Source organism: Fusarium proliferatum (genome assembly GCF_900067095.1).
Source record: "Fusarium proliferatum ET1 genome assembly, contig: FPRO_scaffold006, whole genome shotgun sequence".
Classification (NCBI taxonomy): Eukaryota; Fungi; Ascomycota; class Sordariomycetes; order Hypocreales; family Nectriaceae; genus Fusarium; species Fusarium proliferatum.
In genome coordinates this window covers 505,850-529,949 of record NW_022194795.1, presented here as the reverse complement: position 1 = coordinate 529,949, position 24,100 = coordinate 505,850, and the positions used below count along the sequence as shown (strand labels likewise).

At 47.6% G+C, this 24,100-nt stretch overlaps 10 protein-coding genes and 1 non-coding gene across 11 annotated transcripts; 7 read left to right on the top strand and 4 right to left on the bottom strand.

Moving 5' to 3' along the window:
- Positions 1-321: 321 nt before the first annotated feature.
- FPRO_09255 (uncharacterized protein) lies at positions 322-1,821 on the top strand (the record flags this gene model as incomplete). The annotated part of the gene is made up of 1 exon (XM_031232629.1): positions 322-1,821. One exon carries the CDS (start codon positions 322-324, stop codon positions 1,819-1,821), a length of 1,500 nt encoding a protein of 499 aa, XP_031082546.1.
- A 367-nt stretch (positions 1,822-2,188) lies between these two features.
- On the bottom strand, positions 2,189-2,277 carry tRNA. Its single transcript is given in 2 exon segments — positions 2,189-2,224; positions 2,242-2,277. It is a non-coding gene; the product is annotated as a tRNA-Trp (tRNA).
- A 548-nt stretch (positions 2,278-2,825) lies between these two features.
- FPRO_09254 (uncharacterized protein) lies at positions 2,826-3,774 on the top strand (the record flags this gene model as incomplete). Its single annotated transcript, XM_031232627.1, has 4 exons — positions 2,826-2,955; positions 3,010-3,127; positions 3,174-3,514; positions 3,572-3,774. 4 exons carry the CDS (start codon positions 2,826-2,828, stop codon positions 3,772-3,774), a joined length of 792 nt encoding a protein of 263 aa, XP_031082545.1.
- Positions 3,775-4,809: 1,035 nt separating this feature from the next.
- Positions 4,810-5,908, top strand: FPRO_09253 (uncharacterized protein; the record flags this gene model as incomplete). Its single annotated transcript, XM_031232626.1, has 2 exons — positions 4,810-5,539; positions 5,586-5,908. 2 exons carry the CDS (start codon positions 4,810-4,812, stop codon positions 5,906-5,908), a joined length of 1,053 nt encoding a protein of 350 aa, XP_031082544.1.
- A 197-nt stretch (positions 5,909-6,105) lies between these two features.
- On the top strand, positions 6,106-7,230 carry FPRO_09252 (uncharacterized protein; the record flags this gene model as incomplete). The annotated part of the gene is made up of 3 exons (XM_031232625.1): positions 6,106-6,595; positions 6,658-6,968; positions 7,036-7,230. The coding sequence occupies 3 exons, from the start codon at positions 6,106-6,108 to the stop codon at positions 7,228-7,230; spliced, it is 996 nt and encodes a 331-aa protein (XP_031082543.1).
- A 797-nt stretch (positions 7,231-8,027) lies between these two features.
- FPRO_09251 (uncharacterized protein) lies at positions 8,028-9,485 on the top strand (the record flags this gene model as incomplete). The annotated part of the gene is made up of 1 exon (XM_031232624.1): positions 8,028-9,485. The coding sequence occupies one exon, from the start codon at positions 8,028-8,030 to the stop codon at positions 9,483-9,485; it is 1,458 nt and encodes a 485-aa protein (XP_031082542.1).
- Positions 9,486-9,818: 333 nt separating this feature from the next.
- Positions 9,819-10,469, bottom strand: FPRO_09250 (uncharacterized protein; the record flags this gene model as incomplete). Its single annotated transcript, XM_031232623.1, has 1 exon — positions 9,819-10,469. The coding sequence occupies one exon, from the start codon at positions 10,467-10,469 to the stop codon at positions 9,819-9,821; it is 651 nt and encodes a 216-aa protein (XP_031082541.1).
- Positions 10,470-11,418: 949 nt separating this feature from the next.
- On the top strand, positions 11,419-13,061 carry FPRO_09249 (uncharacterized protein; the record flags this gene model as incomplete). The annotated part of the gene is made up of 3 exons (XM_031232622.1): positions 11,419-11,813; positions 11,867-12,123; positions 12,178-13,061. The coding sequence occupies 3 exons, from the start codon at positions 11,419-11,421 to the stop codon at positions 13,059-13,061; spliced, it is 1,536 nt and encodes a 511-aa protein (XP_031082540.1).
- Positions 13,062-13,246: 185 nt separating this feature from the next.
- On the bottom strand, positions 13,247-14,098 carry FPRO_09248 (uncharacterized protein; the record flags this gene model as incomplete). Its single annotated transcript, XM_031232621.1, has 4 exons — positions 13,247-13,369; positions 13,423-13,761; positions 13,810-13,875; positions 13,928-14,098. The coding sequence occupies 4 exons, from the start codon at positions 14,096-14,098 to the stop codon at positions 13,247-13,249; spliced, it is 699 nt and encodes a 232-aa protein (XP_031082539.1).
- A 1,038-nt stretch (positions 14,099-15,136) lies between these two features.
- Positions 15,137-17,563, bottom strand: FPRO_09247 (uncharacterized protein; the record flags this gene model as incomplete). Its single annotated transcript, XM_031232620.1, has 5 exons — positions 15,137-15,419; positions 15,473-16,263; positions 16,314-17,169; positions 17,229-17,338; positions 17,522-17,563. The coding sequence occupies 5 exons, from the start codon at positions 17,561-17,563 to the stop codon at positions 15,137-15,139; spliced, it is 2,082 nt and encodes a 693-aa protein (XP_031082538.1).
- A 1,510-nt stretch (positions 17,564-19,073) lies between these two features.
- On the top strand, positions 19,074-23,393 carry FPRO_09246 (uncharacterized protein; the record flags this gene model as incomplete). The annotated part of the gene is made up of 3 exons (XM_031232619.1): positions 19,074-19,855; positions 19,905-20,802; positions 20,856-23,393. 3 exons carry the CDS (start codon positions 19,074-19,076, stop codon positions 23,391-23,393), a joined length of 4,218 nt encoding a protein of 1,405 aa, XP_031082537.1.
- Positions 23,394-24,100: the final 707 nt, after the last annotated feature.

Here is a 24,100-nt window from a genome sequence, read left to right as displayed (position 1 = left end):
GTTTGCATGATGCCGCTGTCGTAAGTTCATATGATTGCGACCTTTCCCTAATAGGATGGAAGTTGTGCTGGAAGGATTATATCACAGTGATAAACGTGCTGTAGGAACGTTGCATTTTAGCCTGTTAAAGCCAAGATGAGCTATGACAGGGTTTGTAGGTTTCCCCCTGCAGCCAACCATTACAAAGGGCCGAAGCTTAATCCCGTGTATTACCTCAAGCTGCTCAAAGCCAAACTGGGGCAGTAAGACATAAATACAATGAAATCACCCGTATGAGTTGACTTATTCTCTCAAGCGTTGATCTTTATCAGCTTTCCAATCATGACATCTCCACGCTCTCTGCGACGTTTTGTCTTCGCCTCTCTCTTTTCCCTAGCCTTTGCTCAGAACAAGGCTGAGGAATTGACCAAATGTCTCGACAAGGCTGGCGTAAGAAATGTCATCGAGTCTGACAGTCAATGGGCCGCAGAGACAACTCAGTTCCAGAAGCGTATCCGTCCCCAGCCTGCTGCGATTGCGTTCCCCGAATCTCGCGATCAAGTCGCCCTTGCGCTAGAATGTGCGCGAGAGGCTGATGTCAACGCAAATGCCCTTGGTCCAGCCCACTCGTTCCAAGGAAATGGCTTCGGAAAGCCTGGGAACTTGGTCATCAACATGGCTGCCTTCGACGACGTCAAGTATGACTCAAAGACCACCCTCATGACCTTTGGTGGCGGCACTCATGTTGGACCTGTTGCCAAGTATCTTTGGGACACTGCTGGACGCCATGTTCCTCACGTTCGTGGTGCCCACGTTGGTGTCACTGGCTCCAGCATCGGAGGCGGCTTTGGCACCACTTCACGTTATCTTGGTACTCCCATGGATAACATTGTCGAGGTTGAGTACATGCTGTACAACGGCACCATTGTGAAGGCTGAAAAAGGCTCCGAGCTCCTTTGGGCTGCTCAAGGTGCTGGAGCCTCCTACGGTATCATTCTCTCCATGACTACCAAGACCTTCAAGCCTGAGTTCGACAAGGCCATCAACTTCACTCTGTCTATGGGCGATCTCAGCCCCAGAGACGGCGCCAGGGCGCTCGTGGCCATCCAGGACTACGCTACCAGTAAGGACTGCCCTGATACCTTTGCTTTCCGATGGAGCTTGATGGCTCCTCCCTACGATGGTACTGGATACTTCTATGGCAACCCCGACAGCTTTGACAGTGTGATTCGTCCTCTTGTGAATAAGCTCAAGACAATTAAATCCACCGTCGAGGTCAAGAAGACTGTCCTTCCCTGGTGGGATCTTGAAGTTGCTGTCGCCGGTGCTGGCATGAACCAACCCGACGGCGGATTTCTTGGCGGCCGAGCATTCTACACTCAATCTCTCACCACTACAACCGACCATCCCCTCACTCTTGAACAAGCTCAGATTCTATTCGAGAGCACGACACTGGCCTTCAACCGAACTGACCTGACAAAGTTCGCCTACCTTGATCTCTGGGGCGGTGTCTCCCGCAACATCAAGGATAGCGATACAGGCTATGCTCATGGCAGAAACCTGTGGTTGATTCGCTGGGATGCCAACTCTGTCAACCCCTTCGTCTTCCCTGCCGACGCTATTCCTTACCTGAGAGGTCTTATGAAGCCATTCGAGGATGCTCTTGTCAAGGGCGGCTCTAAACTCCGTGGCTTTGTCAACTATGCTGATACTGAGCTTACCGAAAAGGAGTGGAGCTCACGTCTCTATGGCGCAAACTATGAGAGACTCAAGAAGATCAAGGCCAAAATTGATCCTGAGGGCCTTTTCACTGGTCACAAGCAGTCAATCCCGCTGCCTTAAGCTCTCAAGTAAAGGAAATAAATGATTATTATATATCGTTAGTCCAGAGAGGTAACGCATTAAAATTAAGCAGTCAATTGAAGACGAAAACTAAGTTTGAACATTTGAATCATAAAAATAACATCCTGTTACCTAATTCTAATGTCTGCAAGTGAAAATGGTTTCCCCAAGATTCACAGAGAGGCCATGGCCAGTTGCCCAATTGGGTAGTGAGTGGGCCAGAGGCACCAAATCGCTTTTATCATTGGCCCATTCCATCTAAGCTTAATTATGCTCCCGACGTTACAAATTCAGCCAGAGTAATATTGTTGATGAAACTGTTAAAGTCAACAATAGGCTCGTAGAAAGAACCAAAAACAAAAACAAATGAGGCACACCGGATTTGAACCGATAACCTTCAGGAATCTCCGTGCTCAAGAGCTGGAATCTGACGCGCTACCGTTGCGCCAGCGCCCCACTGTTGGAGAAATTGGTCATAAACAAAACTCATACTGGCTTGCTTCTCGTGAGGCCTCCATAGTAGCAACTGGGCAGTACAGCTTTTACATATTCGCATTACAAGTTCTATAATATTGGCCCTTTTGAACTTTGCATTTACTATAGACTTTATATAAGCCAAGGCTAGAGTACCTTGACGCCACATAAGTTAAAATAAGAGTGAAATCACGAATTCGACACCGCGGTAATTTTTTAAGGCCAGGTACTCCAGACTCTATTGGGACCAGACAACTCGCGGCAATTGCCTTGAAATAAGGTTGTATCGAAGATGCATATTCCCCTGCCACCCCCGCTCCAACGTCGTCACGGACTTTAAGCATGCAATAATGCCGTCCAATCCAGGAACGTCAACATCATAACAAGCATAATGACGACAGTCAGGCTCTCTTTAGCCTGATCATTACTGGAATATTCGTAAGCAACACCTATCCTAAATCGTTGTACATATTCCCCTCCTCCTTGTTACCGTTCCACCTCAATCTCTTTCCGCCTCGCAAGTGATCACAATGAAGTTTTTCCAGCCCATTGCCGTCTTTCTGTCTCTCCTCACCTCTTTTGCCCCAGGTGGGGTGTTGGCGGCGGAAGAATCGGCAACTGCTCAACATCAGAAAGGCGAGACTGTGAGATACCAAGGACGTCAGTATTCCTTCACACACAGTCTTGGCTGAGCACTCAATTGACTATTTCTAGTGAATCTATATGTATCCAAGCCCGGGAGGTTTAACCTTGGTCACAAGAAACCAGGGAAAAGAACAGGTGTTCTTCTTCTTACCGATGTCTACGGCATCCAGTTGAAGGAGAACCGAGAGTAGGATTGTCCATTCACTCTTACTTTTCTTCACTAACTAATGCAGATTGGTCGATAACTTTGCCAAAGAGGGTTTTTTTGCTGTTGCACCCGACTTGTTTCGAGGTGATCCGGCAAAAGAAACTCCAGGCTTCAACATTACCGAGTTTCTTGCCAAGCATCCTCCCAGTGTCACTGACCCAATTGTTGCAAAGGCAATCAACTACCTACGCAATGAACTCCAAGTGAACTCCGTCGCTGCAACAGGCTATTGCTACGGTGGACGTTACGTCTTTCGTTCACTTGGCGAAAACGGTAAAGTCGATGTTGGCTTCACTGCTCATCCCAGTCTCTTGGCTACTGATGAGATTGAGGCTGTCAGAAAGCCCGTGTCGATCGCTGGTGCAGGTCAGTTTCAGCCCGTAATAGCAATAAAAGAAAAGTCAAAAGCTGATATGGATATAGCCGAGGACCAGATTTTCCCCCAGCCCAGACAAGCAGAGACTGAAGCCATCCTCACTAAATTAAACAAGCCTTTTACTTCGGTTCTGTACAGTGGTACTACTCATGGTTTTGCTGTTCGTGCAAATGCATCAAACCCACAGCAGGTTTTTGCCAAAGACGAAGCGTTCTATCAGGCTGTTCGTTTCTTTAATGTATGGGCCTAATCCACAGGACACAAGTTGCAGACCATGACCCCTTGCAAATTATCAGCATTTCCTTCTCTTGCACGGAGTCCTGGCACATGACAGGCATTGTGCGCCATATAGTTATCTAATAGTACTTTCCACTGTTGTGCATAACATACTCTTTCCAATTTGTACGTAGAGGAACCAGAACGACAGTTACTCTCTAAATACACTGGGATTCGGGAAGTTTTTGAGGCTCATAAGATGATCGAGTATTATGAGGGGATAAAGACAATTTCAGGACCAGAGTCTCACAGAGTAAGATCAAACTCTCTAGACCTTACAGATCATCGCGACTACGTAGACTTTGCTACAAGAATAAAGATCTTTCAACGAAAGATAGCCAAAGTAGACATTTTCTCCGTCACCCTCAAGGACGATGCCTTTGCTAGTGGCTTCCACGTAGTCAGGTAAGACGCAGGAGCACCGGCGATAATCGTAAACTCCGACAAAGCATGAACTGAACATTATATTGCAGGGATTGAAGTGGCCCACCAAATGAAAATGAACTTATGTATGTCACGCTAATGCTTAAAAGGCGGAAGATGCCGAACAAAGAGTTGGGGATGAGACGAACCAAGCTAGGCTAGCGATGAAGCCCAGTTGTGTTCACCGCTTACGCATGTATGGCCGCGCAGTTAGTCACTAATATTCTGACAGACTAGTTCTGAAAAGGATTATGCTCGGGATTCTCGGGCTTGTTACCGTTCTCTAATTGGCTTCTGAATGCTGTGGCTAGAAACTTAGTTTGTGGTTTGAGTTCTCATCAAGGCTCCGATAATATATCATCAGAATAAGGATTTGTCACTTCATGAAACTCAATTTTGATTGGCAGAAACTTCATGTTACTTACTATCATGGGTTGACTTCTCAGACAGTTTCTGCCGGCTTGTATGTCAACGACCAACATGAAGTAAGGTATAAAGTAGCCTTAAGCTGCTGCAATCTAGTCTGGTTGACCTTTCACTAGCTCACAACAATTCCTCTTTCTTCAACGCTCATATTTCTACCACAATGTCCAAGCATCAAACGGCTATCCCCAAAGGATCCTGGGTTCTTGTGACAGCCGCAAACGGCCATACTGGAAGCCATATTGTCTTCGAGCTACTGAAGAGAGACTTCAAGGTCCGCGGCACCGTTCGAGACTTGGAGTCCAGTCAGTGGCTACTTGAAGATAAATTCGTTTCCGAATATGCCGAACGCGGCCATATCGAGCTTATAGTTGCGGACACGACCAAACCCCATGACTTTGACAGAGCCGTACAGGGTGTCGCGGCTGTCATACATGTTGCAGTCATTGGAGACTTGGTTCCTGATCCCAATGTTGCTATTCCAGCTACTATAGAATCAGCCTTGTCTGTTTGTCGATCAGCAGCAAAGGAGCCATCAGTCAAGCGGTTTGTCTTCACTTCCACCTTTTGGGCTGCTACCTTTCCAGTTCCTGGTGTCGGTGATACCATTACAAACCTTGACAGTTGGAACGATGCTGCTATTCAAGCTGCTTGGGCTCCTCCTCCATATGATGCAGATCGCATTATGACAGTTTATTTCGCAGCCAAGGCTGAAGCAGAAAAAGCTGTCTGGAAGTTTTTCAAAGATGAGAAACTCCCCTGGGTAGTCAACTCGGTCAGCCCTTGTGTTATCCTGGGAGACCTCCGAGATGATAAGCATCTACGGTCCGTACCGCCCCAGCTCGTTGAACAGCTGTATCTGGGGAATATTGAAAAGCTGCAAACCCCTGCTAGTAAGTATTATCTCCATAACTGATGCTTGCGACTAATGATGAAAAGTGTATTACAGCCACGTCGCCGATGTCGCAGTTATTCATGTCGCCGCCGCAATCGACCCCGACATCCAAGGTCAACGCATTCAGGTTCTCGCATCATCGTTTACATGGAATGATTGTCTAGATATCCTACGAAGTGCTTACCCAAACCGCAGCTTCGCTGATAACTTTATTTCGGGTGACCCAAAATTGATATACAAGATTGAGAACGATATTGCTCTTGATCTCTTACAGAAATGGGCCGGGCGTGGTTGGATCAGTTTGGAGGCGAGTGTTACAGAAGTAGTGGATTACTTGATCAAAACCAAGAGGCTGGATGACAAGTAGGCAGGTTTCATCGCATGTTCTCATATGGTTGTCATGGCTTATCTGTGGGCTTATTAATTAGCCTAATGATGAATACCATCAGCTGATGATTGGCTTTGGTCCCCGCTGAGTCAGATTCATGCTGAAAAAAAGAAGACCAGTTCTGACGTCCCCTTCACTTCTTTTATCTTTGTCATCCCCGTATTAGCTCATCAACAATGGAGAATTGTACTAGAGACACGGAATATCAATCAGTCATTCAGAGAACAACGACGCTAGTCAGAAGAAGAGGCCGCGGCAGATTACCAAAAGACCGACCAGTTGAAGAACCCACAAAGTTTCAACCTGGAACGTTGCAATTCATCAACTCTGCTCATCCAGACGAGATCACCAATGCAAATAGTATCAGACTAATAAGATCACACGCAGCAAAGCTTTCTCGTGCTCTTCAGAAGGAAAGAAAGCAAGATGAGGCTCTTGTCGAGGGATATGACCCTGAAAACCTTCAAGTTGAAGCAGAGTTGAGATCGCTTGTTCACCCAGCACGCGATACACGATACCGAAAAATCATGCCTAAAGCAAAAGTACATGGACAGACCGAAAATCGAGCACCAAGCCCACTCCAGTTGATCGGTGGTGCTCGCAGTGACGCATACACAGGATTTGCAAGACCACTTTCAGAAGATGAGCACTATCTCTTTGATTTCTGTACGTCTATCCTCCTCGACTTTCACTCAGCCAACTGAACCAACTAATATGTTATATCATAGATCTCAACTATGTTATTTCTTACGGATATACAGCATGCTATGCCCAAGACGATGAGCAAAACTTCGGTTATCTGATGAGGCATATCTGGGTGCCCAATGCAATGTCTAAACTCAGTCTTATGGCTGCCGTCTTTCACGTGGCGTGCCGGAACTATGTCGCCGCCACAAATAACACCCTATCGAGCAGATTTGCGGTCAAAAAACTTCAATATCGACTAATGTGCATCCAAATGGCTAAAGACGCCATCGAGTCGGAGGTTGTCGCTACAGATACAACTATCGCATTGGCTATGCTGATGGCCTCTGAAGCAGTGAGCATCCCTTTCTACAGTTTGGTCTTACTATCTATCTTTAGGAAAGGCTAATTGATCATTGCAGTTCCTTGAAGGAGATATGAGCGCATATTGGAGTCATGGTGCTGGCGTTATGAAAATGGTGCGTGCGCGAGGAGGCGTTGACATGTTGGGAATGTCAGGATTCTTGACTAGAACTGTCTCGGAATCTATCTATCTCACGCAGACCAATATGATAGCCGGCCCAGATGTCTTGGATCCAAAGACAATTGTCTCATGAGGTACAATCTGTTGAATAGCCACCAAATCTCAAAACACTGTACAGATCTTGGGTCGTAGTATACAATTCTGCGTGCAAGTCAGTGGTACGTGTTATATCTCGGTTCATTGAAAAGGTTTCTCAAATATGCGAATCTACTGTGTGACCAGAATGCATAACTACATGTTTCGGTACGTGCATCGTTGGTCCGCCGAATTACTCAGTACCTAGTTGTTGTTTTGGATGAGATATGAGAGCCTGGCAAGTATAGGCTCCGCTCTTCTCAACTGACCTTATCCAGTAGCTCTTGGCTTGTAAGGGGCTCTCGATAACCCTGTTTCGAGTCGTCCAGAATTTGCCACTGGCCGGGTCGGCATCGAGTCGACAGGACTTGTCGAGCTCGAGTTTGGATTTTTCGATGCATCCAAAGTCATCTCTAAACAGTTCCTATGACATATGTCGACCATTTATTATTAGGTTCAGAATGAGTAGTAGTCTCGGTGCCGAAACGGCGAAAATCGTTCTACCTTCGTATTGCAATACGCAAGAATACGCTGCTACTGCCTTAGCCGTGCAGAGACACGTCTACATGCTGACAGACAAATCAAGTTCTCATTCAAAAGCAGATATCCCATTGAAGACATACACCCAGTAGTATCTTATTTGATATAGCAGTGGTTGAGGCGTATTCAAAGGCCAATCGAAGGATGTAGCTGCGGAAACATGTGAAATCACAATAGTCTCAAAACAACATATAAACCCATTCAAACTCCCCCTTTCAAGCCAGAATATTAGCGGAGCTGAAGCATCTTCTCACAATGTTTTCTAAAACTACCTTTCTTCCCTTTGCGGCCCTTATAGCTCTCACAGCTAGCCAAAATCTACAGGCCACTCTACATACAACATCATGGAACTCAACATTCAAACTCTCGCCTCAGCAACTTAGTCTTGCCAACTTGACCGCTGAACAAGGCGCGCAGATCAACAACATCATCAACTTTGACCGAACTCTACTCGCCAATGGTGGTCCTCACCAAGATGACTTTTACACCCTGCCCCCTGGTCTGAAGATCCCCAAGGTTGCGGGCGAGCTTATCAAGCTCCAAGAAATCACAGATCCAGAGCCATACACAATCCCTGCTTCGACCGCAATGTCTCGTTTCCTCTACTCAACTACAAATATTAATGGTACTCTTATTCCTGCTTCTGCTTACATCCTTTGGCCATATACCACCAAGAAAATGAAAAGCGTTCCCGACGGAAAGGCGCCAACTGTACTTTGGACTCACGGCACATCTGGATGGTATCCCACTGCCGCACCATCTACCCACCGCAGTCTCTTCTATCAAGACTTTGTGCCATATGCCTTGGCTCTAGCAGGGTATGCTGTTGTGGCCCCTGACTACGCTGGTCTCGGCGTTGGGACCTCATGGGATGGGACTGCCATTCCTCACGAATATGGCATCTACCAGGCTGGTGGAGCAGATGCTCTCAATGCCCTGAGAGCTGCTTTAACTGCATTTCCACAGCGTTTGACAACTGATTATGTAAATGTTGGTCATAGTCAGGGAGGTGCCGTTGGATGGGGTGTCTCTGAGCTCCTTGCGGAAAAGAAGGGAAGATTCAAGGATCTCGTTAAGGGCCATCTAGGAACCCTTCTTTTTGCCCCACCGACAGATGCATTCTCGTTGCCAGCTACTTCGATTACTACCTGGGTTGGTAAATATCTGAACCAAGTCTATCCTGAGTTCAAGCTTAGTGACTGGCTTACACCTCTGGGCATCAACCGAGTCACTCTTTTCAACCAGGTTGAGGGATCTCAAAGCGTCAGCGGCTTTCTCTTCCGCTCTGAAAAGGAGATAGTCCAGCCTGACTGGATGAACACATGGTCTGTGGCCGCTCTCAAAAGAATCGTTAACCCCGGTGAGAGGCCTTGGAAGGGACCTCTGCTTATCATCCATGGTGAAGAAGACCCAGCGGTGCATTACAACGCATCATTGGCTACTTCGAAGGCTACTTGCGAGAAGTATCCTGGTGATCTGGAGTTCTTGGGTGTTCCTGGAGTTGGTCACTTTCCTGGTATGTATGCAACTAGGTCGATTTGGATGGATTGGATCAAGGATCGGTTTGAGGGACGCAAGGTCCAAAATCAGGGCTGTTTTCAGTCCCAGGTTGACCGATTCCTACCAGACGATCATTATCAGCATGATCCAAACTCCTTTCCTTTGTGGGCCGGCAAGTCAGAATGGGCTTATGAGCTTCCTCAGGGTCATTAGTACCAAGTCTCCGGTTGACTAGTAGGAGGAGAGGTGGCTGGTGATTATGGAGAGCATGAGGGACATGATATGTACTGAACTGTGAAACTGGCCGGGGATATATCTCAAGGAGATCCTCAGTGTACCGTAATTCAAATATTTTATTGTTATAAAACTACAAACTTGCAAAAGAATTCACTCCTGTCCAATTTCCCCTTACTATGTCCTTCATTTGACAATGCCAAATTTCTTGAAAAGAAACTAAGTTCTCTCTGCTGATTTAAGCTCTCATCCACAAGTCTCAACTGCAAGATGCTGAGTTTGCATCTCAACGCACACTGTAATGTGATACCGTCATTTGTTCCCCTTATCCTCCAAGCCGTCGAGATCAAGATAAGGGCAGTCCTTAGGTTTCGCGTAGAACGTGCCCCCAAGTTCTTTGATTAATTTCCAGCGCTCTTCCATCGTCAATGCATTACCAATCCTTCCCAGACCTTTTCTCTTGGTCTGGGAAAAGGTAGTGTATAAGACCCAGACACCGCCCTCAGCCGGCCACCCAGCATACAACCGTGGAGAATCTGGTAAATCATGCTTCCACTGTTTTTCGATTTCGCTATCGAGGTCTTTAACCCATGTTGCCCCTAGCTGGCGCATCCTAGCGCAGTGAGCCTCTTCCTCATCAGGGTCGCCTGAACTGTTCGCAGGCTTAAACCGGTCGAGGCCAAGGAACTCGAGTTCAGCTATGGAGCAGAGATGGGTATAGTAGCCGCCCTTTTTAGGCCAACCTGTTACCGAGCCACCCGTGAGACCACCAAATTGGCATCGGGGAAACCATGTTACCCCGAATTCACCATCAAAGCCGCATTCAGACAGGCTTCCAGGGATATGGGATATGGTATCTTCTGATGCCGGGAGGAGAATGTTCTGACTATTTTGGGAGCTTGCAAAACAGGTAGTAATGAGTATAGCCAGTAGGAAGAGAACTGAACCTGCTTGTGTGGACATTGACAACGGTCTTGTGTTTTGGCTAGGGGGGTAACAGGATGTTGGGATGGATGAGGATTCTGAGGGGCGATACATTTGGTGCATAAAGAGAGATCTAAACTTATATTGGTGACATTCAACTAAATCAAGGAATGTTAGATGTTCCGGTACCGCACGCGCCATAATTACTTGGTGTTGGTTGTTAAACTGTGACTGTCGGATCCGCAAGCATGCCATTTGATGGACAGGCATTGGTAGATTCTTTCCAGCTTCTCCAAGCATTAACAGGCTTTCCATGACAATAGTCTTTTCAGTCAAGCAATGATTGGACATTCTAATTTATGAATGCGCCGCCAATCTATGGATACCTGGTTATGATGAATCAGATTAGTCGAGGTTTCCGGCGATTTCCCAATACAGAATGTTTCATCCTACATTGTCCCCAGAACCGACGAATCAAATCCATGTAATAAGCTCAAGTGTTGGTTGTTGGTTATCAAAGCTAAGTTAGCAGGTTAGCTAATGCGTCACTTGGCTATGGGTCCACCGTCATTTCTGTGAAAGCCAACAGTTGGCTTCCTGCTCTAACTGTGGTAAACTTTCGGCACCAACGTCAAATTTAGCAATTAGCATCTTGAAAACGCAGACTGTAATAACGCAGCCAGCTTTTTTCTCAAGTCCGTCCATGAGTCAAGGGATAGAGGTTTGTTGTGTCAATGATGTGAGTCCCATGTACATCAGGCGTATACCTTGTCCCTGACTGTTTTCTTATCCCTGCAACTGTTGGCCATGACAATTTGCTGCCAAGAAAGTTTTATTTGAAACTTGCTGTCAACCAACCGCATATCAACCATGCTCCGTTCTCATCCATTGCCCCATCGGGTCTCTGGCGCGTAAGGTGGGGAGTTTAAAGGGTTAACGCTGTTTTCTGTATTCACACCGATCACCAGGCCCCCTATTATCTCCAATGATGAAGTCCATCTTCTTCCTAGTTGCCTCTATCGCCTTCGCCTCTACGTTCGCTGCATCAGTACATACTGCAAATATTGATGATCTTAAAGGAGCAACTGATACGTTCAATGCTGCACTTAGAGAGAGTCAATATAACCTCACAGAAGCAGACGGAGATGTAGGTGACTTTGCCACGAGACTCTTCGGCTTCGAAGGCTGTGGTGACTGGGGTTCTCTCAAGCGGAAGGCAATTTACTCTGGTTGGCAGCAAGCCTGGCATATGATGGACGCCATTCAAGGAAAGGAGCTCAACTGGAACGAAGCTGCAGCTGTAGAATTCTTCGCACCTCCTTTCATCAACGAAGATGAGCAGTCTGCCATCAAAAGCACTATCTCCCCACTTCTATCTTCTTTGTATGTGTTGCTGACTTGGCGACAGAGATCATTGATACCGTTGTGACCATTAGAGCTGGCAGCAGTCTCAATCCGTTTCAATGGCGACTTCATGTTCGTTGCGACGATCCTAGCGATATATGCAAATGCAAACCACACACTCAGCTGGCATACACCACCAACAAAGACCAAGAGTCGGGAAAAGCACGTATCGCATTCTGTCCCAATTATTTCCTCGAACCAGATCTTCTCAAAGTCATTGATGAGAACAGCAAGAAGGAGTTACCCATAGAACATCGTGCAGATCTAAACAACTACATTCGTAACAAAGGTATGAATGTTTATTGTCTTCTTCATTTCTCGTGCTTTTGATTAATTTTCCTAGGACGTGTTTGGTTCCATGAGCTTCTCCATGTTGATTGGGCCTCTGGCGTGGACCCGCGGTATAATATTGCTGATCTTCATGCTCTGTACGTCCGGGGAGACCAAACCATCGTCAAGCAAAGGATTTACAACCCAGCGAAGACGAAAGGTCTCGCTGCGTTTCCCCTCGATCCAGCTTGGTGGATTAAGAGAAGCGCTGATAACTTCGCCATGTATGCGATGGCCAAAACCGTTCAAAAGATCACTGGCAATTATCCTCATCTTCCCTTCGCCTCAACACTAGAATGTGTGTACGAAATTCCCCATGCCGGACTTGATCCTTTTATGGCGGAGGGCGTAATGATTGATCGAAAATTGGCAGCTATGGTTGGCACCGAAGGTCAAGGCAAGTGTCAAGCCTCTGAGGATGAACATGGCCCTGGAGACAAGGGTCTTGTTATCCCAAAGACCTCTAGTGCCTGGTTTTCTGGTCAAAATCGTTACCCCGAGGACTATAATCGCCAATTACGAGGTTGGTTGGCCGATGCGAATCCTCGCCACAACCGTGTTCGCATCGTGCTAATGCAAACTTTGATGGGGTCTCAATGGATAGCTATTCAAGATACACCCGAAGAGCCTGCCAAAGATTTCTGCCTCGCAGAAGTCCTATCAAAGGTGCCCGCAAAGGCAGACGAGGACAACCCGGAGTTTCCAACTGAACTTCCTGCATTCGAGGCCCATGGAGCCAAGGGGTGCATCTATTCTGGAACTTCTAACATTGTAGGTAGTTTGACTTGCGAGAATGGTCCTTTGGATATTCGCTGCTGGGAGGACCCGGAATGGAGGGAGATGTCTTATTGTGATGGAGGGAAGTACATGCTGGGAATCAAGTGTGACTGGGCGTGATTTGTTGCATATTTGTGTGCGATATTGTTTGACAGTTGTTTGAGCCAATATTTGTTGTATATTGTTGTTATCTTATATATTCTGTTTGTCTCTATTTATCAAGTTCAAGTCATACTCTTTGGTAGCTGCTCACTCGGTTTTCTGTGCTGATATAAGCTCACAATAGAATATGCAACCACCACACTTTATGCGATATCTCGTCGTAGAAACACAGCGTCGACTGGGGGTTCTTCGTCGTCCAAGTAGTGGCCAGGCTGCATGTGAATCAGCCTATATCCTCGCCGTTCATACCAGTCCTGGTTAGTTGACTAAAATGTGTCAGCTTTGTTGATGGTAAACATTCACAACGGCCAAGACTTACGCCCAACTCCTTTCCGTTCTTTTCTCGGTACAGCTTCTTCTGCATTTCCTTCTCAGCGGTATCAAGTGCGAGGGTTTTGGCACATAGTGGCTCCTCAATTGCCATTGACTCGACGATGTCCATGGCTGCTCGCCCGATGCCTTTGCTTCGGAGTGCTTTTGAGACGTAAAATGTCTTGATCCAGTAGACGCCTTCTTTGGGAAGATCTAGTACAAAGTTTCCTGTTTTCTCGTTTCTGTCATCGAGTGAGATATGGCCCACGGGATAGAACTTTGTATGTGTTGGTTTTCGGGGTTTGGCTCTGAGGCTTTCGGCTGTGTCAACCAATGGCGCCTTGTCCTGAGAGTCGTCAGTCATGTCCAGTATTTATCAGTTTCATAAGCTGACTTCAGGGTACGCATCCAAGTGCAGTTGAAGAGTTTCGCGGGTTTCGGGGTCATCTGGTCGCAGCGTCTAGTCAAAGTTAAACGTCTACAATTGTGAATCGATTCTTGAGGAAACCAACGATCCAGAAAATGGACTTCTGGCCCGAGACTTGTCTTTCTTTCCACCCTTCAACTAATTGCTTGTCCCAACCGCATTGAACTCGCTGTGCATAAATGCGGTTGACATGCTCTGGAGAGTTGGGGTCCCAAGGGACTAAGACAAGCTGATCTTGACGAGTTGCTGACGGCATAGCTGATTCGATTTTGTATCTCAAACTTCTATCGCATCAAGAATAGATAGACTATTAGAGTTTTTGAAAAAGAACCTCGAAACATAGGGATAATTATTGAGGCTTGAATTAACTATTTGTCAGACACGGTAATGAGTCATCATTGGAGGGCGCGGAATACGAGTTTGTCCGAGACAACTGGTGTGATTTCTTCGCTAAATGACGCGCCCGGAGTTGGACACCTCGCTCCGAACTTCCTTTCTTGTTCAAAGCAGCGAGACTCATGGGAACTTTTGAGTACTACAAGCTCAGTCGAGTTCCCTCCGGTCCTACAACCAATAGCTTGCCATTATATAAGTTCCGGTGTCGAGTCAGTTCGGCAACTCCATTTACTGAAACTGAGTGTTTCCATTGTCGTGTGATGAGCTTTTCGACCGATACGGAGTACGGTACTTAAACTTTCACATAGTATATATGATCGGAAAATTATAGCCAGGTCAATTTCTACAAAATTCACTCCTTGATCCAAAATCTCTCCACTCAACTGTGTAGTATGAACCGCAAAGCTCCGGCCACCATTTCAATTTCAACCTAGGTTACACACCTGTACAGGGTAAGACGTTAAGTAACGCGTAGCCTTAACGTTACCTGAGCTTGAGATCAACTTTTTGAGGTTATGGGTGCCACTTTCTTCGGCAGTCGTAATTGTCCAAGAGGGTATCTGTGTGTTGCTATGTAAATAATTTATGTTGATATCCGTGGGCATGTGAGGGCGTCTAGCCAGAGATAAAGTCTGTACAAAACACGTTTTTGTATTTCGGGCCATGTCCAGTAAGGGTTTCGCACGGTCAATCAGTAGAAGTAACGTCATCTTGAATTGTCGTGTTCACATCCCCTCCGTCATTAAATGTATTGAAAAGCCCTTAACTTCCTGTGCCAATGTCACATCACCCAAGCATAAACATTCTATATCCCATCTATTGAATCCAGTATGGTATCCCCGACACACGCTCCCAAAACAATTCACAAAGGAATACAAATACAGAGAAACTGTGCTATCTAGTGTATAATCATCAACTGTCTGTTAAGCTCTTGATCCTTTTCCATGGTTGCTTTGCAGATTGCACTCCTTCCAAGGCGGACTAGCTCAACAACAAAGTCATTGATAAGCTTCATATGAGAGACTTCGGAAGTGGTCAGTCGGCGCACTGGGAGATTGTTGATTAGATCAGCGGCTGCTTTGAGAAGCTCAAGGTCTTGCTCAGCCCGTTCATGGAGTGGATACAGCAAGATGTTGAAGAAGAGAGTGATCATGGCTGCTGTGGGGTAGAAGACAATAACCCTACACACGAGTTAGTCACGGAGCTGGATTCGGTTTGCGTTGACTTTTCTTACCAGAATGCTTCACCAGCGACTCCACACATTGCTGCCCGCAAGTATACAAGTGTCGACCGACTAGCTTCCAGCGCAAGAGCATTGCTCGATTCAACTCCAGGAACCCATTCAGGCTGGTCCTTAGGGTTTCCGGGATCAGGCTCCATGCACCTGCCACTTGCTCGATGGATTGCAATCATGAGATGATGATAGTCCAAATGCAGAGTGATGTGTCTCATACTGCGAGGGAGATGCATCCCTTGAAGGGCAACTTGAGACTCGTTGGTGATTGACAGCGCTGGACGGAATGAAGGGGGTAGAGATTGTCTCCATGCTTCGAGCTCTTCGTCAAGCTCTCTGATGTCACAAAGTAGTTGTGCATGAGACTTCTTAGCAGCCTGAGCCGAATATAGAAGACGACTGGTTTTGTCTTTGAGTTGACTCAGGCGAGGGTCGCCCGGAAGGTGAGGCACGAGACTCTCTTCGTCGAAGGAAACTTGGGGGAGGCTTTCATTGAGTTTGGGTAGGTATTCATAGCAGTCGTAATAGGTCTCCGGAAGGGTGAGATCACAATACTCGTCGGACATGAGTGGCGGTTGACCTGTCCGTAGAGCGATATCTTTATCGAAGATATAGCATAGCCAGAACAGCATGCGAAGTTGACGCCGTTCCCTCTCTGAGCGTGTGACTTGCGAGCCTCGCGACTTACACGATATGTTCGTATGGCCGCCAAGGGTGAATACCATGCGGCACGCAATGGCATGGAACATGGCGCCGGATCGAAGGCGTCCAGAAAATATCTCATGCATGTTCTAGACGCTTGTCAGTTCTATTGAGACCAATCCTCAGATCAAGTCCTTACCAGCATGAAGACTATTTGGAGGTTATTGATACTAGCTATTTCTAGGACATCTGTGAGTATATAACGTGCTTTTGTGGCACATAAGTCTGTGTCGATACTTATCCCTTCTGCAAATGTATCTTGGAAGAGTACTATCATTGAGAGGAAAGCCAAAACGCCAACCTTGGCACTAAGATGCTCCAAAGAAGGAACATCGCCAGTGTAAGGCTGATACGCTAGTTCAATGGTATCCTTGAACAGAACCCGTTCCACGACGGGAAATACCAAACTGAAAGAGGAATGGATAAAGGCATCAAAAGCCTTCTCAGTGATACTTCTATCAGGAAGTTCGTACAAGTCACGTTGGTCATGGTAAACGTGAGGTGCAGGTGATTGGGAAGGGTTGGAGTGATCTGTGGCACCAGGATTGAGAATAACTTCGTGGCCAGTCTTTGAAATTATCCATTGTCTTCCTTCTTCTGAAAGCAAAGGTAGTCCATTATGTTGACTGATGTGGCCAAAGTGACAGCCACCGTAATGTAGTTGCCCATAGGAAACAGAGCTGGTGAAACCACCAGCAGGAGATGGGGCCTGAGATATAAACGGAGATCCCTGGGATACACTTGCAGATCGCGAATCGGTAGCTCTCAAAAAGGAAGAAGATGGCCGGTTGAATGGCAACTTTTGAGGGGTATCGTTGGTTGAGTCTCCAGTACCAGGGTCTGAACTCTTGTGGGGGTCAGTGGCTAGTGAACTTGGAGTCAATGGCTTGGCTGCACTGGTTTCTGAGTTCTTCTGATTAGAAAGTGTGTGAGAAAGAGCATCCTCAATGCGCTTGAGGCGCTCTGCCAGACTTTGCTCTGATGTTTGACGGGATCTAATAGACGAGTTAAAATGAACTACTCCACGGGGCTGAACGCCACGGTCTGAACCTACCTGGCCTTGGCTGTCTTTTTCCGCCCTCTCACTCGGTTAAATGTACAATCCAAGCCATGGTGCTCGCACCAGTTGCAGGGTGTATCTGGGCTTGTTGAATCGCATTGGATCTAGAAGATTGAGGGCAGGTTGTTAGCCAACTGGGTAAGAATGCGTTACACCTTCACAAATACAAGCATGCAGGATGGGATGGGATGGATAGTATCAATCTCGCCAAGGGATGGATGGAACTGATCGATAAAGGGGAAGCGGAGGTCCCGGGAATGAACGGAGATGGGGCCTCGTATACGTACCTTTCTCTTATGACAGGCATCACAGGCCCGTTTCTGCATCATGATTACTTGTTCCGCTCTGACATGCAAGTGAGACTAGATTGGAGGAAGAAGGGAGGCGGGTTAATTCGCCGAAATCGAGTCTGCCAACTTGGGACGTTGGGCTCAGTTCCACAACTGGACCAAACCAAATCAAACGGCCGGAAGTTTTGAAGAAAATAACAGTAAACGACGATATGGTGTAAGCCTCCGGCTGAAAAGCCAAGATATGAGGCAAAACGAGGCTAATGTGTTAAAATCGCGGTCTTTTCGCGAGAAAGTCCATGACCGAAAGATTCGTCAACGCGGAACATGAGGCTCTCCGAGGATGGTTCGGAGGATGGTGCTGAAGAAGAATGCGACACGACCGCTGAATAAGCGGAGGAAGCTTAAAGCAGAAACGAGAACGAGGTCAGCGCTAAACGACATCAGACAAGGTGTCAAACCTTGAACCAGGATCCCACGTGAAGATCATGGCCCAAACTTGGACTAGACATGGGTTGATCTGCCGAAGACGGTGACTAAGCGGAAGATTCAAGAGTTCCTCTTCTTCCGGCCCATTTTTACCAACGGCAGATACTTTTCAATTTATAGACAGATTGGTCCTCAATTACCCCCTTGAAAATGATTGCAGCTGATCCTGTAGGGGCCAAAGTCGGAAAGACGGTTATAAAAAGACCGACTCGGATGCGGCTCGTTATCTTTTGCGTCATTGTTTTTACTTTTTACGCAGTCGGAGCTCGTCGCAGTTTTTTACAGTCCGTCTCATATCGTAACGAATGCGAACCTGGCTGTGCAGGCCCGTTCCCTCGTAGTCGGTCTTTTCGCACTCATTTATTTGTCCGCCATAACAACAATTAACTTTGTATTCCTAAGCTAGTATCCGTATTTGTAATTGCAACCATTGTTGTCATTCTTGTTGTGACGTTTGCTAAAAAGCACGTTTCACAAGCATGTGAATCGAGTGCTGAGTGCGGCTTGAATTGCCCCTGTAAGATAGGCGGTTTCCCTTCTGTCTCAACCAGGGCTAGCGGTTGAGTCACCACTATCTCCAATGCGCTATGCACGCTGCAGCACTGTCACCAACGGCCCAACATCACAAAGGCCGAATTGACTAAGCGGTAAATTTGACCTGGCGTAGAACATTCTTATCAGGGTCCATAGATCAACAACTTCCGTCAGATCCAAGTGGATCGAAGAACCCGCTCGTACTAAAATGCTTGTCAAGAAAGGAACCAGATCCAATTATTTCATTGGTCAAGCTGCCTGTTCTACGCTGCTGTCGGACGCCGAAAAAGCCCGTCAGTCTGTAAAGCCGATGCCTGTCAAAACGTGTTGTTGTTTATAAGAAGCATGCAACCACTTTCCCTGTAAAAACATGCAGTAACAGAGACCATTTAATTATAATTATTGTTCTTTAGAGTTTTGTTCGATATCAAAGACAAAATCTCGGTGCGCAATTCGGCGGTAAAGGCTATCCTCTCTTAGCCAGGGCGAACATACAGTCCACCACCAACACAGCAACACCATCAAAATGGACTCTGACAGTATCGACTCGCGAACGGTCTATGAACCGACACCAATGAAGGAAATCTCCCACAATGACACCGAATGGTCTATGAAGTCTGAAGTGGTAGAGTACAAAGAGAGAGACAAGGCATCTGGCTTCCCTGACAGAGAGCTTGGTGTCACCTGGACCAACCTCACCGTCGATGTCATTGCTGCTGATGCCGCTATCCACGAGAACGTCTTGTCCCAGTACAACATCCCCAAGCTCATCAAAGAGTCTCGCCAAAAGTCACCTCTCAAGACCATCCTCGACAACAGCCATGGCTGCGTCAAGCCCGGTGAGATGCTCCTTGTTCTCGGCCGTCCTGGCTCAGGCTGCACAACACTTCTCAACATGATCGCCAACAAACGACGGGGATACGCCAACATCAAGGGTGATGTCCACTATGGATCCATGACTGCCGAGGAGGCCAAGACCTATCGAGGCCAGATCGTCATGAACACCGAAGAGGAAGTCTTCTACCCAGCTTTGACTGTTGGCCAGACCATGGACTTCGCATCTCGGCTCAAGGTGCCTTTCCAATTACCTAATGGTGTCAGCTCGCATGAGGAGCTGAGGGTTCAGTCAAGGGACTTCTTGCTCAAATCTATGGGTATTGAGCACACTATCGACACCAAGGTCGGTGACGCCTTCATTCGTGGAGTCTCTGGAGGAGAGCGAAAGCGAGTCTCCATCATCGAGACTCTGGCAACGCAGGGTTCCGTCTTCTGCTGGGACAACTCAACCCGTGGTCTCGATGCCAGCACGTAAGTACTGATACTGAAACCCTTTAAATTCTTGTCTAATTCGATGCAGTGCCCTCGAGTACACCAAAGCCATCCGCGCCATGACCGATGTGATGGGTCTCGCCTCCATCGTCACTCTCTACCAGGCAGGTAACGGTATCTACGATCTCTTTGACAAGGTCCTCGTACTCGACGAAGGCAAGGAAGTCTATTACGGTCCTCTCAAGGAAGCTAAGCCCTTCATGGAGAGCATGGGCTTCATCTGCCAGCACGGTGCCAACGTTGCAGACTACCTCACCGGTGTCACTGTCCCAACCGAGCGACAGATCCACCCCGATCACCAGAACCGCTTCCCACGCACCGCAGACGCTCTCCGAGCAGAGTACGAGAAGTCGCCCATCTACGAGCGCATGAAGTCCGAGTACGACTATCCTACTTCGGCGATCGCCGACGAAAGGACCAAGCAATTCAAGCTGGGTGTCCGTCAGCTGAAGGATAAGAAGCTCCCCGATAGCAGCCCCATGACGGTCGGGTTCATCTCACAGGCCAAAGCTTGTGTGAAGCGTCAGTACCAGATTGTCCTCGGAGACAAGCCTACCTTCTTGATCAAGCAGCTTTCCATGATCGTACAGGCTTTGATCGCTGGCTCTCTATTCTACAATGCCTCTGACGACTCAAGCGGCCTCTTCATCAAATCAGGCGCTGTCTTCATCGCTCTTCTTTGTAACTCCCTGGTCTCAATGTCTGAGGTCACTGACTCTTTTACCGGACGCCCCGTTCTTCTCAAGCACAAATCATTTGCCATGTACCACCCTGCTGCCTTCTGTATCGCTCAGATTGCTGCTGATATACCTGTAATTCTGTTGCAGGTCAGCACCTTTTCAGTGGTTGAGTATTTCATGGTTGGCCTTACCGCCTCGGCTGGACACTTCTTCACCTTCTGGGTTCTTCTCGTCTCAATCACAATTGTAAGTGTATTGCTCCTACTTACTATCCCTTCAGTACTAACACATATCATTAGTGTATTACGGCCCTTTTCAGAGCTGTCGGCGCGGCCTTCAGCACATTTGATGCCGCTTCCAAGGTTTCGGGTTTTCTCATCAGCGCCACAATCATGTACTCTGGCTATCTCATCAGCAAGCCTCTGATGCACGATTGGTTTGTCTGGCTCTTCTGGATCAACCCCTTGGCTTACGGCTTCGACGCTCTTCTGTCAAATGAGTTTCATGACAAGATCATTCCTTGTGTTGGGCACAGTCTTGTACCCAGTGGTGCTGGTTTCACCAACGGCGATCACCAGGCTTGTTCTGGCGTAGGTGGAGCCAAGGCTGGAGTGAACTTCGTTACTGGCGATGACTACCTGGCATCTCTTTCTTACAGCCATGACCATCTTTGGAGAAACTTCGGTATCATTTGGGCCTGGTGGGCTCTCTTCGTTGCCATCACCATCTACTTCACCACCAAGTGGCACGCTTCGTCTGAGGACGGACCCAGTCTGGTCATCCCTCGCGAGAACGCTCACATTACCGCTGCTCTTCGTCAGTCTGATGAGGAGGGACAGACAAAGGGTGAGAAGAAGATCGTGGGCAGCAGTGATGGTGGTGTTGTATCTGGCGATGACTCCGACACCAGCGGCGAAGCAATGGGTCTGGTCCGCAACACCTCAGTGTTCACCTGGAAGAACCTCAGCTATACTGTCAAGACTCCTCAAGGTGATCGCACTCTTCTCGATAATGTTCAAGGCTGGGTCAAGCCAGGCATGTTGGGTGCTCTTATGGGCTCTTCGGGTGCTGGAAAGACTACTCTGCTTGATGTTCTGGCTCAACGCAAGACTGAGGGTACCATTCGGGGTTCTATCATGGTTGATGGCCGGCCCCTACCGGTTTCTTTCCAGCGCTCTGCAGGCTACTGTGAGCAGCTTGATGTCCACGAACCCTATGCTACCGTCCGCGAGGCTCTAGAGTTCTCTGCCCTTCTCCGACAAAGCCGTGACACTCCTCGTGAGGAGAAGCTCAAGTATGTTGACACTATCATTGACCTTCTGGAGCTTCATGATCTTGCCGATACCCTGATTGGCCAAGTCGGTGCCGGTCTGAGTGTCGAACAGCGCAAGCGTGTTACTATTGGTGTCGAACTGGTCTCGAAGCCTAGCATTCTGATCTTCCTTGACGAGCCTACTTCTGGTCTTGACGGACAATCTGCATATAACACCGTTCGTTTCTTGCGCAAGCTGGCTGCTCACGGTCAGGCAATCCTCGTCACCATTCACCAGCCCTCTGCCCAGCTCTTCTCTCAGTTTGATACCCTTCTCCTTCTCGCCAAGGGCGGTAAGACAGTGTACTTTGGCGACATTGGCGAGCATGGCAACACGGTCACTGGCTACTTTGGTCGCTACGGAGCTCCTTGCCCAGAGCATGTCAACCCTGCCGAGCACATGATTGACGTCGTCTCCGGACATCTCTCCCAAGGCAAGGATTGGAACCAGGTCTGGCTGTCTTCCCCTGAGCACGATGCTGTTGAGAAAGAGCTCGATAGCATCATCAGCGAAGCTGCTTCCAAGCCCCCGGCCACTACCGACGATGGTTACGAATTTGCTACCTCTCTGTGGGAGCAAACCAAGCTCGTCACCCATCGCATGAACATCGCCTTGTATCGCAACACAGACTACATCAACAACAAGTTCGCTCTCCACTTGTCTTCTGCCCTCTTCAACGGCTTCTCCTTTTGGCAAATTGGATCGTCTGTCGCTGAACTTCAGTTGAAGTTGTTTACAGTCTTCAACTTCATTTTTGTCGCACCCGGTGTCATGGCTCAGCTTCAGCCGTTGTTCATCCATCGCCGAGACATCTTCGAGACCCGTGAGAAGAAGTCAAAGATGTACTCTTGGGTCGCTTTTGTGACTGGCCTGATTGTCTCAGAAGTCCCTTACCTGATCATCTGTGCTGTCATCTACTACGTCGCTTGGTATTACACCGTCGGTTTCCCGGGCGATTCTACCCGCGCTGGCGGTACCTTCTTCGTCATGCTTATGTATGAGTTCATCTACACTGGCATTGGTCAGTTCATTGCTGCCTACGCGCCAAACGAGGTCTTCGCATCACTGGTCAATCCTCTTCTCCTCACTGTACTGGTGTCTTTCTGCGGTGTTCTGGTACCATACTCCAGCATTCAGGACTTCTGGAAATATTGGCTCTACTACATCAACCCTTTCAACTACCTCATGGGTAGCATGCTGGTGTTTGACATGTGGGGGGCCGATGTCAAGTGCAAGGAAAGCGAGTTTGCTCGGTTCAGCCCTCCCAACGGTACTACATGTGGTGAATACCTCAAGGAGTGGCTTACGCACGTGCCCAGCAAGCTGATCAACCCTGATGCGACCGACGAGTGTAAGGTGTGTACTTACAGCAAGGCTGATGACTACCTCAAGACTCTCAACCTCAAGTCGTACTCATACGCCTGGAGGGACGCCGGCATCACAGCTGCGTTTGTCTTCAGTTCGTATGCTCTTGTTTACATCCTAATGAAGCTTCGAACCAAGACTTCTAAGAAGGCGGAGTAGGAGTAACATCGCAACCTGATTCATTCAGGTCTTAAAATTAGTTCTTTTTTCATTCGGATATCATCATAGACTGTATAGCAACCTTAGACTGCGCAATTAGACTATCAACATAGCACTCATCATATTAATAGATCGTTCTTACCATTAATTTGAGTAGAATTCAGTGATGTCCAGTTTCCTGAGATCTTGGTCGCGTCTCTCAGCACTACGATGATCCTACAGCCGTCTCTTTTTCTTCGTTGAAGCCATGGTATGATTTTTTGAGGAATTCTGTGATTAAGTTGGATGTGTGGATACAGTTTTGAGTTCATATAGAGATTCTTTGGGTGGGCAGGGACGTCATAGTGGCATATAAGGAGCCGTCAAATATTAATGTTAGTGGTGTTGAGATTAGTTTGACTAACGGGGCCAGTGATTGGTCAAGGCGAGCTGGCTACCCTGAAGCTACAACGCGTATTGTTGGGCAAAACAGAACGCGACATTTAGACGCGTATTTGTTCTCTGGGTTGTTTTCATACAGCGTATATAGTAACTATATAGCGATTTTAATCTACTCTTTATGCGATTGCCAAATATCTCATGGCCTGTGATGTCCAAAGTTCTTTGAAGAACGAACAGGCGTGGAACAAAACTGGATCGTCACCGAGGGCCATTGAGTCAGGTTTTACTCCAAGGACCTTGACCATAGGTATTAAGTCGGGCAACAG